The sequence below is a fragment of the Desmodus rotundus genome, chromosome 7 (genome assembly GCF_022682495.2).
Source record: "Desmodus rotundus isolate HL8 chromosome 7, HLdesRot8A.1, whole genome shotgun sequence".
NCBI classification, from domain to species: Eukaryota; Metazoa; Chordata; class Mammalia; order Chiroptera; family Phyllostomidae; genus Desmodus; species Desmodus rotundus.
The window spans coordinates 130,454,172-130,472,677 of record NC_071393.1 but is presented as its reverse complement, the minus strand read 5'-3'; the positions used below and the strand labels follow the sequence as shown (position 1 = coordinate 130,472,677).

General features: G+C 54.3%; 1 protein-coding gene across 3 annotated transcripts; it reads left to right on the top strand.

Moving 5' to 3' along the window:
• Positions 1-217: 217 nt before the first annotated feature.
• On the top strand, positions 218-18,128 carry GSC (goosecoid homeobox). 3 transcript variants are annotated; one of them, XM_045202065.3, is made up of 4 exons: positions 218-715; positions 1,159-1,418; positions 1,734-1,860; positions 18,087-18,128. In XM_045202065.3, exons 1-4 carry the CDS (start codon positions 361-363, stop codon positions 18,113-18,115), a joined length of 771 nt encoding a protein of 256 aa, XP_045058000.2. In that variant the 5' UTR covers positions 218-360; the 3' UTR covers positions 18,116-18,128. The 3 variants fall into 3 exon arrangements, with proteins under 3 accessions (XP_045058000.2, XP_045058002.2, XP_024424309.3); XM_045202067.3 differs by lacking the exon at positions 18,087-18,128 and adding an exon at positions 11,297-11,719; XM_024568541.4 differs by lacking the exon at positions 18,087-18,128 and having other exon boundaries at positions 1,734-2,153.
• The last annotated feature ends 378 nt before the right edge of the window (positions 18,129-18,506 follow it).

Sequence of the window (18,506 nt, the reverse complement as noted above, 5' to 3'; positions counted from 1 at the left end):
CACTCCCTGGGCCCCCCACCCAAAGGATCAGAAAGGGCCAAATCTGGTTCTGTTTGTCATCTGCATATTACCAGGAACTAAATCCAGGATGACGTAGACTCAGTATAAAACCAACGAGAGGTTCAGTTGGGCTAAACTCCGTCCTACCCGCGGGTTGAGTTCAGCAAACGCTGCGGCGAGGGGAGGGCTGGAGGAGGGAGAGCGGACGCAGGGGGCGGGGAGGGGAGAGGGACCGCGCGCTCGCCGGCGCTCTCTTTCGGTTTGGTCCGGCTCCGGAGGAGAGTGAACCCCCCCCCCCCATTTGCGGCTCTTTCCTCGGCGCGTCCCCGCCGCCCCCCGGTCCCAGTGCGGGGCTCGGGGATGCCCGCCAGCATGTTCAGCATCGACAACATCCTGGCCGCCCGGCCGCGCTGCAAGGACTCGGTTCTGCCAGTGGCTCCCAGCGCCGCGGCTCCGGTCGTCTTCCCGGCCCTGCACGGGGACTCGCTCTACGGCGCCAGCGGCGCCGCCTCCTCGGACTATGGCGCCTTCTACCCGCGCCCTGTGGCCCCCAGTGGCGCAGGCCTCCCGGCCGCGGTCGGTGGCTCCCGCCTGGGCTATAACAACTACTTCTACGGACAGCTGCACGTGCAGGCGGCGCCCGTGGGCCCGGCCTGCTGCGGGGCCGTGCCGCCGTTGGGCGCCCAGCAGTGCTCCTGCGTCCCAACGCCCCCAGGTAGGGTCGCGCTCGCTCGGGCCTTCGCCGCCTGCCGCGGTCCGCAGCCTCTGGGGCGTGAGCGGGTGGTGGCGCTACGTTTTTTCACTTTGCACTAAGTTTCCTCCTCTCGCAAACCTGGATTCTCTCCCCCCCCGCCCCCCATCTTTTGCCGATAGGGCGCAGGGGTTTGCAAACTCGCTGCACACTTTATGCTGAAGTTAGCGGAAACGGTAACTCAGTGCCTGCATAGGGCGGCTTGGATTTTTACGGTTCCCTAACTAGCTTTGGGAGTGTGCGGGTGGACGCCGGGGCGCCCTCCCCCATTTCCCTGCACCCTCGATTTCCGTGCACCTCCAATCCCCAGCATCCCCTCGTAGACGATTTTAAAGGTGGAGTGGCTGCGGCCGAAGCGTGCGCCGTGGCAGGGGCAGTGGCTGATCGTGTGCTCTACTCTGTTGTAGGCTACGAGGGCCCCGGCTCGGTGCTGGTGTCCCCGGTGCCGCACCAGATGCTGCCCTACATGAACGTGGGCACGCTGTCGCGCACCGAGCTGCAGCTCCTCAACCAGCTGCACTGCCGCCGAAAGCGGCGGCACCGCACCATCTTCACCGACGAGCAACTGGAAGCGCTCGAGAACCTCTTCCAGGAGACCAAGTACCCAGATGTGGGTACCCGCGAGCAGCTGGCCCGGAAGGTGCACCTCCGGGAGGAGAAAGTGGAGGTAGGCGCCAGGCGCTGCCGGGTGCGCTTAAAGGCCCTTCCCAAATAAGAGGCGCCCCCCAGCCGGTTTTGCCCGGCCCTCCTGGAGGTCTCCTTGCACCTAAAAGCATCCCAGTGGCGGCCCGGAGGCTGCTGGAGGGCGCTTTAGGCCCAGGAAGTTGGAGGAAAATGCGGAAGCGGGAGCGAGTCTCCTTTCTTTTTGTTGGTGCGAGCGCGGGGACATCCCGGGTTCCCAGCCCCACTGAGCCCCGGGGCGCCCCGGCGCTGGGGCGGCGCGCCTTTGATTGTAACTGTTTTGCCCTCCCTTGCGCAACAGGTCTGGTTTAAAAACCGCCGGGCCAAGTGGAGGCGGCAGAAGCGGTCGTCGTCGGAGGAGTCGGAAAACGCGGAGAAGTGGAACAAGACGTCGTCCAAGGCGTCGCCGGAGAAGAGGGAAGAGGAAGGTAAAAGTGATTTGGACTCGGACAGCTGACGGCCGCCGGCCGGCCGAGGCACTTGCCTAACTCGAAGGACTTGCACAGACGGACGATGCTACTTTCTTGCACACGCGCTGCCTTGCGGGAGGGGGTGGAGAAAGCGGAACGAGGAGCTGTAAATAGTGTACAGAGCCGGGAGGGCGGGCGCCTGGGATCGCAACCCGGCAGCAGAGGCCGCCGCCGCCGCCGGCGCCTCGTTCCCCGCCGTAGTATTTATAGTTAAGTTAACGGTGACAATACAATAAAGTGATGGCGATGTAGACGGGCCACATTCCGTATTTCGTGCCTCTCCAGCACCGCCGCCTGAGGCCCAGGAAAGAAATCTACTTAATCTAGCTTCGGAAGAAAAATTGGGCTGCTCTGACCTACCCCCCCCCCCAAAAAAAAGAGAAAAGAGAGAGAGAAAGAGAAATTCTGGGTAGGAATCATTTTGAAAGTACACTTGGTCTCTAGGTCTCCAGGAGTGAAGAGGGCGGGGGTTGTTGGGGGGCGGGGTGAGTAGCGTTGCCCAGGAGAGGGGCAGCCGGGGTTCCAGTCCGTCCAGGCCGGTGGGAGGAGGAGTCTCCCTCCTTGCTGCAGACGGGAAGCTGTATCAGGGCTGCAGAATCCACCCCGGAGCTGGGAAAACCTGGGGACCTCTCGGGAGCCGCTCCTGCTGCTCTCCAGGCCCTGCTCCTGCGAAGTCCCCAGACCTAAGGTGGAGGGTTTCCCAGTGAAGTTAGGCAGTCCCGAAGCCCTCTCTCCCTACGCTTTCCTGGGTCTCTCGGGGTCTCTACGGATGCCCATCTCCTCCAGGGCAAGCGCCACTGCCCCACAACTTCCGCTGCGCACGCTCTCTCCCACCTGGTGGCCGGATCCGCGTGCCCCCGGGTACAGTAGAGACCTCAGTGATGCTGGGCCCTTCGTGCCTCCCCCTAAGCATGTGGTCTCAGGGACCAGTAAGCCGAGAGTCCACTGGCTGCTGGGTCTGTGCGAGGCGGGAGTGCAGAGCCTCCCGTTCTCTCCCTCAAACTGGCTGTCTCCCATCTGCATACACTGGGGCCAGAGGCGGAGTGCGGGGAGCCCGCCCGCCCGGTGTGCTGGGCCTCGCCCTGAGAAGGCCGGAAGAAGCTTCCCTGGGTACTTGGGATAGGACCCAAGACGAGAGCATGCCTTCTGTATGGTTTCCAGGACCCTGTGTGGGGGCAGGGCGGTAGGAGAGGCCAAGGGCCAGCAACAATGGCTTTTAGTGCATTAAACTTTACAGATTTTTGCATTAAATCCATTTTATAAACAAGGAAGCTAAGACTCAAGAGCTTCCCTGCTTGGCTGATTTATCTGCTGTCTCCAAGCAGGGGAGCCCAGGCTTCCCAGGCTGCCTCCCCATTTGGCGGTAAGGACCCTCCAGGGGAAAGCTGGGCCTGGGTCGGCTGTGGAGCACACTGCCCACGAGGTAACAGCTCTTTACAAGAAGCAGTATTTTTTACAGCTCCTTACACATTTCAAAGGTGCTCCTGGAGCAGATGAAATATGGAGTGACTCCCAATCAGGCCTTTTTAGTGAGGAGTATTCCTAGACGGAAGGAGGAGACGGCAGTTTGCCAACCAGCTCTGCCTCCAGGGACGAGCTCACCTTGGTTCCTCTCCAGACTCCATCATTTGTGACCTTGGACCAGTCACTTAACCTCTCTGCTCCTTGCTTGCTATAACTATACAACGGGCACAGTCATAGCCTACGCTTCTCAGAGACGTGGGCGTCAAAGGCACTAGCTGGTGCAAAATGGGGCCTGGCACAGGGGAATATTCCTTCGCTTTGGCTGCTTATGTTTTTAAATGTTTATTGATTCTAGAGAGAGAGAGAAACATCATTTGGTTGCCTCCCATTCGCACTTCAAGTGGGGATTGAACCCACAACCTATGTATGTGCCCTGACTGGGAATCGAACCCCCAACCTTTCGGAATATGGAACGATGCTCCAATCAATTGAGCCATCCCGGCCAGGCTGTTTTTTAAAAATGGAACGATTTATATTGTGTCAGACCTTCAGGATTTGTGTACATGATCTCATTTTCCTTTTTAAGAACTCTGCTGAGATGGGGGATGTTTTCACCATTTTACAGAGGAGGAAATTAAGGTTCAGAAAGGCTAAATAATTTAACAACACTCAGTCACAAGCAATCGGGGACACCATCTTCGCCCGTCGAAGTCTTCTACCGTAATTGGAAACGTTTCCACTACCGCCAGTGCGGGTGAGAAATACTCGAAGAAGCTGATACCTTAATTTCAAGTGAATCCCGCGTTGGTTATTAGCACACCTCCCCCTAGATTCAGGCTTCCAGAGGGAGAGCCTTGCCTGCTGTGCCCTTTTGCTCCCTCATCGCTGCTCCTGGGGGCCGTCCCCCATCTCATTGGAAAGCGGTGAGCCTGCAGGGGTGTCCAGGATGAGCCTTCCCTTCCCTTCCTTTAGTTCTCTATTATTCTAGAACATTCTAACATGGGACAGAGTGGCAGCATCATTCCACCCTGCGACATTTGACATCTTCAGAACTCTATAAACTCCTTTGGGTCTCTTTGTCCATAACTTGCCCTCAGACCCCCTCTATGAGGGGATCTTTTATTTATTACATTTAAAAAAAAATATGCATCCGTCTAGTCTGGAGAGGGGTCCGTCCATGCAGGTGACAAGGAGAGGGGGCCTGAGGGAAGAGCAGTTTCTTAGACACCTCCCCCAGGAATGCCGGGGCGGGGGTGGGGGGTGCCAGGAGGCTCCAGAAAGGCTGGGGGTGGCAAGTGAGAGTTCTCTCCCTGTCCACGTGGCCACACCGGAGGCCCCGTGAAGGGTCGGCCCAGCTCACAGGAAATAAACATAGTAAACATCTGGAGTGAAGAGAGAAATGTCAGCGCGGCCCGTCTAATTATAGTCCACCCATGTCCTGCATTCCCCAGTCAGCCGTGGGGCTCCAGCCATTGTCGTGGCCTGGCTGCTGCAGTCAGCGAGGGCCAGATGGTGGCAAGAGCGGAAGGCACGTGGCCCTCGAGAGCTGTCTCCGGACCTCGTGACTGTGGGCATCAGGGCGTTGGAAAGTGGGGTGTGTGTGTGTTCAAACGGGCAAGGCGTAAGACAGATGACGCCTGAGTGGTTTCCACTCCTGAAACCAAGGGTGTCCCCCCTCCCCCCCCAGTTTGTGGCTGAGCAAACCAAGGCACGAAAGTAACACAAGAGGTCAAAATGAGAACTGTCGTCTGCAAGGGACAAGGCTCCTGTGATTTCCATAAGCCAGGCTGCCTCACAGAACCAGGACTGGTGTTTTTGGTGGCGATACAGCTGTGTATAAAAGTTCGCCAACAGCACAAGTGAATGCGGTTGCCCCTGGGGAACTAATCTACTGGGAAGTGCCAGACAGAGAACTCGAACAACAATCATAACCCCTGACATCGGTCCAGCACTTTCCACTGCAGGGGCCTTCCACACACAGCTCAGCTCCTGAGGAGCCGGGAATCGTAGCCATTTTGCCGATGGCAAGTGGAGACTCAGGTGAAAGGCCTTGCCCCGGACGCATAGGAAATGGCAGAGCAGTCCCTGAACCTCCACACCTGAGCAGACTCCAAACACCTCTTGGGGTGGTGGCAAGGTGTGGGGTAACAGCTTGCAGGTGCTCCAGGTCACCTGAGCCAAGTAAGGCCATGTGTAGTGCAGGGGGAGACCTGGGTCCTCTGATTCTGAATAAGCTGCGCAGAGGGTGAGAGTTCTTCCTGGTCTTAGCAGTGGGCTGTGTGTGGGGGAGGTTCCGGGTGGGGGGCTGTTGAACGAGGCTTTACAAACCACACCCATGAAGAGCATATCTCAGCGGCAGTTCTTCAATCAAGTTGCCTGTCACCAACTTTGGAGCTTGGAGCTAATGTTTGAGCCTGTGTGAAGGGTGTTGTTGAAAGGCTGGGTGTGAGAAGGAAGCTGGCAGATTCTTCTTCCCCTTGAGTCAGGGTGTGGGGGGGGGGAGTGTTGGGAGTGGGGGGACAGGGCCAGGAGGTAGGGCTAACAGGGGGCTCATTTTCTGAGTTAGATGAGATTTTAAGAGACTCAAGTTGAATAGTTTAGGCACCCAAATATCTTTGGGTCCCTATGGTAAGTCCCCCAGATTCAGTTTTGCTCAATTGCACACCCAATCTGGCCACCTCTTTAAGTGAAATGGAGGAAGTCCAGCCTGGGGAGGGCTGGGCAACACGACGGGAAGAGTGGACGACTGGGTGGCTGGCGGTTAAGCCCCACGGGTCCACGCCTCCACCAGCGTGGGGCCCTGTGCTCCCTGAGTGACCTGGGAGAGCTTCCTTCCTCAACCAGTGCAAGGCTGAGCAGAGGATTCGAGATAACATAAGAACCCAGCAGAGAGTCTGCCGCACTGATTAACGCGTGATTTGAAAAACACCCTCAGATTGGCTGGGTAAAGTCCTGCTTAAGTAGATTGGAATTTGGAATTAAGGAACACACCTTGTTTTTAATTGTTGTTGGTTTAGGAGTTTACACATGACCCCAGGACACAGCCTCTGAGGAAATTGAAGGTGATTGCCGAGGATTTAAGACAAGGAAGCATCCGATAAGGTATAATAGGTTGCGATCTCCCTATGGGGTTTAGGACAAGGATATCTAGAGTGAAGAAGAAGAGAATTTGGAGTGGATTTCAATTAAATTTCCAAGCATCGCCAAATGACCTTGACGGGTTTTTTTGTTTGTTTGTTTTTTTCAAAGTAAAATGAAAACAACACAGTAGCCTGTGCAGAGCTCCTTGAGAGTTCTGGAAGAAAAGGATCCAGCGAGGTTTTGCCAGTTGGGACCACTGGCTGGGGGAACATGGGACATCCCAGAGGCCCGTCCTAGAGCTCTGTGACAACGTGGAAGACCTCTGCTGGTCACGACTTCGTGTTAACTCTGGGAAAAATAAGAAGCCGTCGTCTTTGCAGTAAATGCGCCCCAGGAGCAAACAGGGTGAATTACGACGTGCTGCGGCATTTGAAAGTGGCTCTGTAATTTCTGGATTCCGTTTTCTCGTTTGTTCTCTCGTGTCCAGCCCTGGGAAGCGTCACTGAAGAGAGAACCTAAGAATTCCTCTCCCAGCTTCCCTTTTTTGTTAGGAGTTCATTCCACTGATTCCTGCTGTTTTCCTAATTTTGCCGTCCTCCAGAGTCTGCTGACCAAATCCAGTGGCCAGACTTAGTGGGGTGAGTTGCATCCCACCCCCCGCCACACCCACCCTGGGTGGGTACCCTGTCCCTTAACCTAGCAGATTTATAGAAGCTGTAATTAGTGAAATCATTTTGCCATGATGGACTGTGCCTAAAAGCGTGTGTATCTTTTCCTGGCTGATTTACTAGTCGAATCAAGCACAGGAGACACTGCCACCCTGTTGCGTGATGGGAGAGGCTGCCTCTTGAAAGAGCCACCACAGGTTAAGGGGACAGATTCTCCTTGGTGACCTGAGGAAGGCTGATAGCTCTGCTCCCAGAACTGCTCCCAACACTTGGAACTCACATGTGGTAACTTGTTAAACATTTGGAGTGGGGGAGAGTGGGACAGAAATATTTAAAAACAAGAATTTTAGCCTTGGCTGGTGTGGCTAAAGTGGATTGAGTGCCAGCCTGTGAACGGAAAGGTCACCCGTTTGATTCCCTGTCAGGACACATTCCTGGGTTTTGGGCCAGGTCCTCAGTTGGGGGTGTGTGAGAGGCAGCCAATGGAAGTCTATCTCTTGCACATCGCTGTTTCTCTCCCTCTCTCGCTCCCTTCCCTCTCTCTAAATAAATAAAATAAAATCTTTAAAAAATACAAATCTTTTTCAAAGAAAAGACCCATGTTGTCCAGCCACCTGTGTTGAGGCACACGGTGTGCCACAGGTGTAGCGTTGCCAAGAGCCTGCACAGAACCCTGCACAGGTGGGGGGGTCCCACGTGGCCGCAGGGCTGCAGGGAGAATGGACACGCTGGGGAGGGCATCCCTCCTGAGAAGGTGGGCTCGTAGGGAGTGGACGCACCAGCCAGCGAGGGGCTCACTGCAGAGGCAGCCTGGGGCCAGCGTGGCCCGAATCACCCCGACGGTGTTTGATCAGCCAGCCTCCCCGTGACAACGTCCGCTTTACTGGCATCCCAAGCCAATTGTTGACATCACCCGGCAAGGCCAAGCGATGTTTCTTCCCAGATGGAGTATGATTAATCCTCCTTTGAAAATCCTCAAAGTGCTAACTCCGGGACCAGAAAAAGAAAACTGCCCCGCTCCCAGAAGCGGGGAGGCCCGAAGCATTTGAGATGTGCCCCTCTGCAGGCGAGGCTCCGGCCTCTGGGAAGTCAACATCCCAGCTGGTGGTTTCCTCTGAAGATGTTCCTGTGAAGGCCAGATGGCTGGGGCATGATGGGGCATGTGCGTGTTCAATGTGGTTTTGTGTTTGAGGAATAAATATTTAAATCTGAGTCCCAGAGAATCACTTTCTACTGCAGTGGGCAGGGATGGAAAGTTGGGGGTGTGTGCTCATGTTCGCCAGAACCCTAAACACGACCCCAGCGCATGTGATCCCTGCCCCGCTCGGAACCTTTTGAGAGCTTGTCCCCTCTGCCCTGGGGTAGGACGGTGGCGCCTCCTCTGTTTTAGGGTCGCTGTTCTTCTCTCGCAGCTGCTTTTGCTGCAGAAGACTCCAGACATGCACAGGGTGGAACAGAGACCCTTGTACGTAGCTTGATGACCCCCTGGGTTTTGTTTCGGTTTTGGCCTCTGTGGCCTGGATTCTGATACACGTGTGAGTAGAAGAAAACGTAACCCTTTTCTCGACAGAGGTTATAGCTCTGGAAAGATTATGGGATTTTATGATTTATTTTTGTCATTAAGGAAGACGTTTGTATGTAAATTTTAAAACTTTTTTTTAAGGAGGGGAAGTAATTTCTGCTTTGTATGGAGGGTGTCATAAAATATGGATCTTAACATCATCTGGGGGTTGACAGTTTTGTGATCCCTTTCCTGGGCATGCCTTATCCAATCCCTTCTCAGCGGCTACAGAGCAGAATTTGCCAGGGGTCAAGTACTGCCTTACCTTCTGTACTTTATTTAATCTTGTCAGTGCCCCTGTGAAATTGGCTTTGTTGTCCCCATTGTTCAGAAGGTGAAATGACATGTCCATTTACAGCAAGGTTGAATCTTAAGACTCCAAATCCAGTGCCCTTTCTTCACTCCCAGACCATCTCCCTGCGTAAAGACCAGCCAGGGGGTCTGGGACCGGATCTCAGCCTGGCCACCATCAGGCTGTGTCGCCTTTGAGCTGCCCACTCCTTTCCAACGTGGGAGGAACGTATCCCTGCAACACGTGACAATTATGTGGGGTTTTGCAAAGGCAAGTGATTAATCAAGGTAAATATCTCAATACGTTAAAAATAGTCAGGAGTACACAATATATTTATTGATGACTTCAACAACAACAAGAGCAATAAAAACAGTGGCCTCCGTTCAGTTCACAGATATTACAAGGATGCCTTGTCTGCACCAGGTACTGTTCTAGGTGCAGGGGACACAGCCTCCGCCCTCCTGGAGTTTGATGTGTGGGGGCAGACAGTCCATCTCCGGGTAGTCAGGCTGTGGTTTGAGACTTTGTAAGTGCTGAGATGAAAACCAAGTCCGCTGAGGAGGTCGAGTGTGCTGGGGGAGGATTTGGACTAATTTACAATGTGGTCTAAGGTCCCCGTGTCAAGGGGAGTAAATGTCACCTCAAGTAATCCTCCAGAGCGGGGTGATGGGCTCTGCCTGGTTTGTCAATAAAGCTTTATTGGAACACAGCCGTGCCTGTTTATTTAAGCGTTGTCCATGGTTGCTTCCCCCTCTAATGGCAGAGTTGAGTTGTTCATTGCAATAGAGACTGTAGGGACCGCAAAACTGAAAATATTTATTATCTGGTCTTTCACAGAAGAAGTTTGCAGACCCCTGGTGTAAAGTTTAGAGTTTAAGCCAGAAATGGAGGCTGTTGCTAGTGAGGGAAGGGGCCAGGATGTACATCGATTTACCTAATGCCTCGTTTCCTTTCTCTGTGAGCTTAGCACAGTGTTAGCTCCTGCCCTGTGACAATGGGGTGGGGGCGATATAAGGCTGAGTACGGAAGCCCGGTATATATATTATGGCACCTGACACCTGACAGCTGCCCTCTCAGTGATGTAGTCTGAACCTGCAAGAAACAATTTCTGAAGAATAGACAACAGGATATCAAAAAGTGCTCAATTATGTGACATTGACTACGAGACAAAGAGGAAAGACAGCTGCAATCCCAGAAGGCTTCCTGGAGGAGGTGGTAGTTGCAGGTGGGTTAGCAGTTGGCCAGCAAGGAGGTCCCTTTAATCAGACCAGAGAGGAGGCTGTCTGGTGGTCACACCCTAACATTTCCCTGTCCCAGCTAGCTCACTCTGTTCATCCAACATTCACCAGCCACCCACTGAGTGCCAGGCTCTGTGCTCCAGCAGTGTCTGTCCTCAGGCACATGGATCAGGCTGACCCAGTACTAAATGACCAGTGTTGAGGTGGAGGGTGGGGGACCCCGAGACAGGCTGTGGTTGCCAGAGCGGGGGTCCTAGGCTTTTGGTGGTGGATCTTGGAGCCATGTGGTTTGAGGCACCTGGTGATGGGCGGGGGGAGCAGGAAGAGGGAACAGCTCAAACAGAGGCTTAAGAGGTGAGAGGACCGGGTGTGGAGGAGAACCACCAGTATGGGGTTTGGCTGGGCAGAGGCTGAAAACATCGAAGGCAGGAACTTGGTGGGAATCCGCAGCCTGGCACAAGTTCACTGTTTTAAAACCAACCTACAGCATCGGCTCTGCTCCCCTCCCAGATGTCAGAAGATAGTCTTGTGGATGACCAGGGTCCTCCTAACACGGTGTTCATGTCCACTGCCAGCCACAGGCCTTTCTGGCCCAGAGAGCGGCTGGGGGGACCCTATCTCAGCAGCATCTGCTTAGTGTCCTCTCCATCTGCTATTGCAGAAGGAGAGGAAAACATCTCGGAGCCTTCTGCAGAGATTTTTTTTTTTTAATTTGGAATGGGTTTTAAAATAGTGATTTGTGGCTGGTAGTCGAGTTCATCAAAGTGATTTTTCCAGATGCTGTAGTTCTTGGGCGGCTGACACATTAAGGCCCTCACCCCCCCTCCATGTTCTAAGTTTCTCTCCAGCCTTAAGCATCAGTCCTTCCTCAGTGACTGGCTGAGGCATGCGTACGGCATCTTACAGTTTATAGAAACTGGCTCCACCAAAACCGGAAGATGTGGCCATGGCAGGGACTGTTCTTTCCACTTTAAAGAGATCAGAGAGGTCAAGCTGCTTTCTTAAGGTCACACAGCCACAGCAGACAAGTAGAAGGGCAGACGTCTTCCAAACCTTGAAACTTTCCATTCATATCTGCTTTTGTCTCAAGGGTACAACTGCTCTTCCTGGATGTGACAGCATGTTTGATTCAGCATCAACTGAGCCCAAAAGGCATGCTTTTCCTCATGACCAGATTCTCCAAATACCACTTACTCCAGGCAGCCTTCTTGGATCACTCCATCCTTTCTTGTGCCTCAGAGACTTTGGCCTGACCTCCGGGGGTCTCCAGGAGTTGGGAAGATTCTTGGACATGCCTGGAATTCACATGTCCCCCTGCTGAATTGAGTCAAGCTTCAAGTGTGCCAGTGACCGTGAAATTCTAGTGCTTCAAGGAGCAGATCTGCTCCAAAGACCTGCTGCCACCACCCACCCCTGCCTCTGCACAGAGTTCCGTGGCACGGGAATGGCATCCCTCTCACAATCCCTTGACAGGGGAGTTAGCTCTATTTACAACCTCTGGCAAAAGGCAGACCTGGGGGAGTTCTCCTAACTCACTGGCATGGATTCCCTTTTAAGCTGTTTTGTCTCATGGGATGGGACACGGGTCAGTTTTAACAATGAAGACAGTGCGTGTTTGTAAAGCCCTTGGCAGTCTAAGAGTGATTTTTGCACGCAGCTTGTCGTTGGGTCCCCACTACCTCCCTTTGGGACAAGTGTTCCTTTCCCCAGCACATGTGGGAAGGGTGTGGCCCTCAAGGCTCAGGCTGTGAGTGAGACCAGAGCGGAGTGAGGGGCGGGCAGGGGGCCATGGGCCAGGTTCCTGTGAGTCTCTAGCCTCAGAAGGTCACGCAGAGGCTGAGGCCGGACAGAAGCAGCTGTCTCTCGGCCCTCTCTCTGCTCCTGCTGACCTTTCTTCTGGATGAGGCAGCCCTAGAACAGCTACTTGACACTGCTCACCTCCACCCAGCTCTCCAGGCCCAGAGGAAGTGCTCTTGTAGGTGGGTGGGAGCCAGACCCTTCTCTGAGCTCAGCAGTGGGGAGGTGGGGCTACTCTGAGCCCACAAGCAAAGGGCAGGAAGGAGTTCTCCCTACCTGCCAGGTTGCTTTTCCAGAGGGGGTGTTAAGGGCAACTGTGGCCTAAGATCTGGGGATGAGCACCCCGTGCTGCAGGCCAGGAGTGCATCGTCTGGTGCGCTTTGCAACCTGGGCCCTGGCCGCACTGGCCCCACAGCCCGGGCTTCAGCTCTCTCACTGCCGATAGTGCAGAGTTAGGCTTCCCATGAGGACTGAGCGTGGGAGTGGGGAGGGACAGGGCAGAGAGAGAACTGAATCAACCATCAGAAGTTAGGCCTCTTCCACTTCCTGACTTGGTGACCCTTCGCTGCCACACTCAACCTCTGGGCCTCAGTTACCCCATCTATTGGGGAGAGTCTCGAATCCTGCCTTGGCCACCTGTCAGGGATGTTGAGAGGCTCACACAGGTTGATGGATGTGAAAATGCTCGGTGGCTGTTCCATGGTCACGTGTTGGTATCCCCTTAGCCGGAGGGCTTTGGATTCTACCTGGCAATGTTCAGCTCTGACGTCCTGACCTCTGTTTCCTGGCCTCTCCCACAGCTGGGTTGCCTCCTGGAACAGCGGCCAGTATGTGTTTTAAACCAGCCTGGTCACTGGTCTGGCCCGAGACGTGCGGCTTCTGCCATGTGTTAGGTGGCTCCTTGCTGGGAGGGGATGTGAATGCTGCAGACTTTGGCATTTTACTGAATGATTGAGCTCAGGTGATGTGCCCAGGTGTTTGGGTCACCAGGGGACCTAAGGGCATTATGATCACCCTGCCCAGACCCATACATGTTCCCTGAGATAAAGTCCTATTGCTACAAACCCCAAAGAACTACCGCGTCCCTGACTGTGCTGGGGCTTGTCACCGCAGCTCCTGCTGTGGTCACCAGGCAGTGGCCGGGCTCACAGAGCTTTCCTGCTGTTACCTGGAGGTCTGATTCCACCTCCCACTGGCACTGGAGTTGGACAGGCTCTGTTCTCCTTCTGGCACTGCCAGGCATGAGCTTTGTGACCTTGGGCCAGCCGCCTAACCTTTCCAAGCTTCACGTTCTTCCTCTGGAGAGACAGAATGGAGGTAACACAGTTTCCCCAGTGCCTACAAGGAGAAATCCTCAAGAAGAGGGAGGTGTTGTCATTAGAAACTTGGTGTTATGACATTATTTGCTACTTATGATTTTACCTGTTCATTAATCTAAGATTAGGAATTAAACTAATAGGGGATGGGGGGCGGTGTATCAGTTACCATAAACTTAGTGACTTAAGACATCAGGAATTTATTCTGTCACAGGTATAGAGGCCAGAAGTCCGACGTCAAGGTGCTGGCAGGGGTCTGCCCCCTCCAGGGACAAGGGGAGATTCAGTTCCTTGCCATGTCCAGCTTCAGGGGCTCTAGGCGTCCCCTGGCTTGTGGTGCATCACCCCAATCTCTGTCTCCGTTTTCACGTCCTCGCCTCCCCTGTGTCTGTGTGCGTGTCTGTGTGCATCTCCCCTGTGTCTTTCTGCTTTTCTCCTCTAAGGACAACTGTCATTGGATTTAAATCCAGGATGATCTCCTCTTGGGATCCGTAACTCAATTTCATCCGCAAAGTCCCTTTTCCCAAATAAAGCCTCATCCACCGGTTCCCAGGGTCAGGATGTAGCCCACCACGGAACCCACTGCGGGAGGTAAGGAAAAGGAAGGAACTTCTGTGATCCTGTTTCTCAGCAGAGCATGGGATGCTTCTCCTGCTCACCACCCTGCGACCCCCACCCCCATGGCACTTGCCTTGCAGTCCTGCCGAGGTGGCCTACACATACTTACGATGCTTTGGGGCCTGAGACCTGTCCCTCGGTACCTTCTGGGTGGGCTGCAAGTGCCAGGGAGATGAGAACCCTGGAAATAGCAAGTGGCAGATGGACTGAAGACCCCTCTCCTGTTTCAGTCATCTCTGGCTGCCATAACTACATGCCGTGGATGGGGCGGCTGAAAGAACACAAAGTCATTTCCTCACACAGCTGGAGTCTGGAAGTCCAAGATCAAGGTGCCGGCAGGTTGGTTTCTTGGCTTGCAGGCAGCTAACCCTTCATCTCCTTGTCCTCACTCAGTCTCTCCTCTGTGCACACACTTCCTCTGCTTGTAAGGACACTAACCCCACGAGACCAGGGTCCCACCCCTGTGACTTCACTGAACCTTAGTTACCTCCTTGAAGGCCTGATGACAAAATCCACAGGGGAGCTGGGGTGTCAACATGTAAATTCGGAGGGGACACATTTCAGCCCATAACACCGCCTTTGTTCCGCTTCACGTACGGACCATGCTTTTGCCAGATCTGGCCCACTGGGTACTGGATCACGTGATTCTTCCCAGTTTTGTTCATCAGCACTGCCCATCTGAGCTTCAGCCCTTGGTGTGATCTTCACAGGCCTCCGCCTAATAACGCCACTACTGACAGCCCCCACTCACGCTGAGTGCCATGCCGGGCCAGGGCCGGACATTTCACACTCCGTGTCCAGGCCACACGTCACCCTCACCCTAGAAGGGGGGACTACCATTTGTTCCCCTTGACTGATGAGGTGCCTGAGGCCCAGAGTGGACAGACCCCTCCCTAGGAAGTGTCCTGGGTGGGGGGCGCCATGAAACCACCCACCCCTCTCACTCAAGACTCTCTCCTCCTGCCGTCCTCTCTTCCCTCTGTCCTCCAGAGGAGAACTTTTCAATTCCCAGTTCAGGCACCGCCACCATCCTTTTATTCCAAAACAGCTCTGGTTTCCCCTCTCCAGCAACTTCTCCCTCTCTCCCTGGAACGTTGCCGGCCTGGCCAGATCAACTGTTGTCTTCTCTTCGATAATCCAAAAGCCAGGTCCGCGGGGACGTCACTGGCACATGCAGCCTTCTCCCTGCCTGCGATTACATTCCCGTGCTTGGGGGAAAAACCTTCCCCACACATAGCAACGGTTTCCAGGCCGAGCTGAGCTATGGGCTTCCAAGTAGAGGGGTCATTTGGAGACTGACCAGCATCTTCATGGGATGGAGGTGACCGCCAGCCACAAAGGGAGGGTGTGCCTTTGCAGTGAAGGGTGGTTGACCTTGAGTTGCTCATTCTTTCCAATGCGTCGGGTGTTCTCGTCACTGCCCCTGGAAATCTGGACACGCTGGCTTCGTAGGACGAGCCGCTTGTTTTCGGAGCAGAGGTGAAGGGATCCAGCGTGCAGCGGCCCCGTGCGCACTCTGGTCTCCCGACGCCTCTGTTGCCAGAATGATAGCATGCTCTCTGCCTTCCTTTGGAGCCTCCCTGGAAATGAGTGATTTTCAATCATTTCAACCCCATTCAGTTGCATCGTTGGGGCTGTCTCTATTTTTACTGTCCTGCGGGGTTGGTCTGCATTTGGTCCAAATTATGTGACTGCCGACAGACGGCGGTAAAAGTGCTTTAGCAGGACGGGGTGCTGGGAATCCTGTCGTCTGGGGAGGGAGAAGGAGGCAGCTTGGCTCTGCTTCCTGAGCCTGGTGAAACAGGCGAGCCGTTTAATCTTCCAGAGACATGGCTGCCTCCAGTACAAAACAGAGCTAATAATTCTTGCCCCTTTGTTCTCTCCGGGGCACATCACGGCATCTTGGAAGCATGAAAGCAACTTTCCCCCTTTCCCCTCAGAGAGGGAGAGGAGTGGACTCTTCAAATGAATTGGATGTGAAATGGCAGAATATGACGTTGATAACAGTCCATATTTTTGCCCGCATCTAAGTTTTCTTTTCCACAGACCCCCCGATAGAGCATCTGGGAGGCCTGATACGAGCTATGTGAAAAAGGTCTGTGTGCCTGAAAAGAACCACTACCCCGAGTCCAGTACGAGCGAGGCATTTTCCTGATGAATGCTTGCGATAATGGATGAGATGAGCCGGGAATGTTCTGGACGAGGAATGGAGGCCGGGGGAGGAAGTGGGGCCGCACATGTCCTGGGTCTGACTGTACCCACTGCATCTGTGAGGCGGGGGCCATCTGATCTCGGAGTCCAGGACAGGGGTCTCCCAGGGGTGCCCAGAGGGCCGGCAGACAGGGCTGAGATGGCATGGCTGAGGGTCGTGGCCAAGCAGACATCCTAAGCCTCAGATCTCGAGGGTAAGGAGAGGTAGCAATTGGGAGCCAGGCATTTAGACCAGGAAATGCATAGTGAACACCTTCGGAAATTGGGCATGGGGTACACTGGGGTGTGTGGCGAGGGCTGGCGCTGTGTGTGCAGTGAGGACGGGGCAGGCCTGCAGGAGAAAAGATTTCAGGCCCAGAGTCACAGGTCCACATCGGACTCTGCCCCGGGGGCTGGGTGAATGCAGTCACCGTGGGAACAGCACTATTTTTAGCCAACACTGGGACGAAGGTCCGTGATGAAATGTGACCACTTCCTGCCTTGACCTCCACAGGGCTGCCTGTCTCTGTCCTATCACCTCGCTCTCCGGGCCTTACATGGTGCCTTCACTTTCTTCGTCCTTTCTGAGTTTTTCTCCTTTCCCCTTTCCCTTGCTTTATTCCTTCCTTCCCATGTTCTTGCCCGCCACGCCCCTGTCATCCTGGCCCTTTGCTGGGGGCTGAGATGTGAAGACAGCACAGGGCAGAGCTCCAGCCAGGGCAGGAGATGGACGTGGAAACTTGAGCCCCGTGGAGGCGGGGACAGCGTGGAGAGATCAGAGGGTGAAGGCCCAGCAGAGCACCCAGAGGGCACCCAGCCTTCCCTGGCACCCCGGCCCTGCCTCAACGCTGGTTGCTCTGGTGTAGTCATTCTACCGGGAAGAAAGACTTCAGAATTAATAAAGGTTTTAAAGAGTCATACCCTAAAGCCTTTTCCTAGGGGGCCACCCAAACAGCATCCACGTGGAGTTTGAAGAGGGTGGGGTGGGGGACGTGGGGGGAGGGAGGCCCTAAGTGGACACAGAGGGGCTGAGTCTGAGGCAGGGCACAGGGCAGGATTAGTGGGGCTTCAGTGGGACAGAGCTCATTCTCAGGGACGGATCCCTGACTTCCCCTTGGAATGAAGTTCCCAGGGTCCTCACCGAGACAAAGATGTCACGGGTCTGACCAAAGAGGGTGACTGTGTTTAAAATCGGTGACAGGTCCGCTCATGTTTCACAACGTGCCCTGCTTTGTGGGCCACTTGGGGAGAGAGGCTAGGTTTTAAAGACAGTGGATGTTAAAACAGAAAGTGGTGAGGGAGTTAAAAATCTCGACTGTGTACACCCACGTCTACGTCACATCCGTACCTGTTCTCACCCCGGTACCTCTGTCCCCGTCTATCTCAAACCTAAAGCACCAGCATCCGTTCACTTCTACGTCTGTTTCCTAGGATTACATAAGTCACACCTGCCCATGGAACGTTTAAAATATACAGAAGTGGCTAGTGAGGGGTGACAACCGTCCCTCCCTGGTCAATGCTTTTCCCAAGCGTGTTTCATTACACCACCCATCACGACCGTCTCTCTCCTTTTGTTGTCCATGCATGTGGACCAACCTCCTGCTTGCAGGGGGTAGCTGTGCACTGCAATTTATTGGTCCATCTGCATACTGCTGACCAGGAAGCCACTTGTGATCTTTAACGGGCACGGTTACCACCCGGAGACCCCTGTGTGGGGATCCCCCTCACCCTGTGCCCACCGGGGGAGGTCTGGAGGGACAGAGTCTTGCAATAGGACTGCTGTCCACTCTCGCTTCCCCACACTGCAGGGGCCCGCCCATCGTGGATGTGGGCCAGGCTGAGGGGCACCACAGCGAGGTTGGGCCTGTTAAATTTTTTGAACTGCTTGTTGCATTTCTCTATTTCATGAATTGCCTGTTCAAACCCTTCCCCATTTTTTTTTTTTTTTTTTTTTTTTAGATGGGACAGTGGTTGTTTCTTACTGTTAGAGCTTTGATCGAGTCAGGACAACCCAGACTTTGCCAGATACATAGATGGATAGATACAGTCTGTCCAGAGAGTAACCAGCCAGGCACTGTGAAAAATAGAGACATTTACTGAAGAAGATACAAGATACAAGAAACATTGTACACAGGACAATGATGCCTCAGTCCCCTTCAAAGTGGGCACCTTGGGACCTCATACAGTGTTCCCCGTGTCTCTTCCACTGTTGAAAACATGGTCTTGATCTTACTGTAACTTTGCTGCACCTTCTTTGGGTGTGAGGAACCAGGTGGCCTCCATTGGGACGACTGGGCCTTCGTTTCCAGATCGTGGCCGCAGACCCGGGATTCATCTCTGGTTAGGACCTTCCTGAGGAAGTCCGGCTCATTGGTAGCA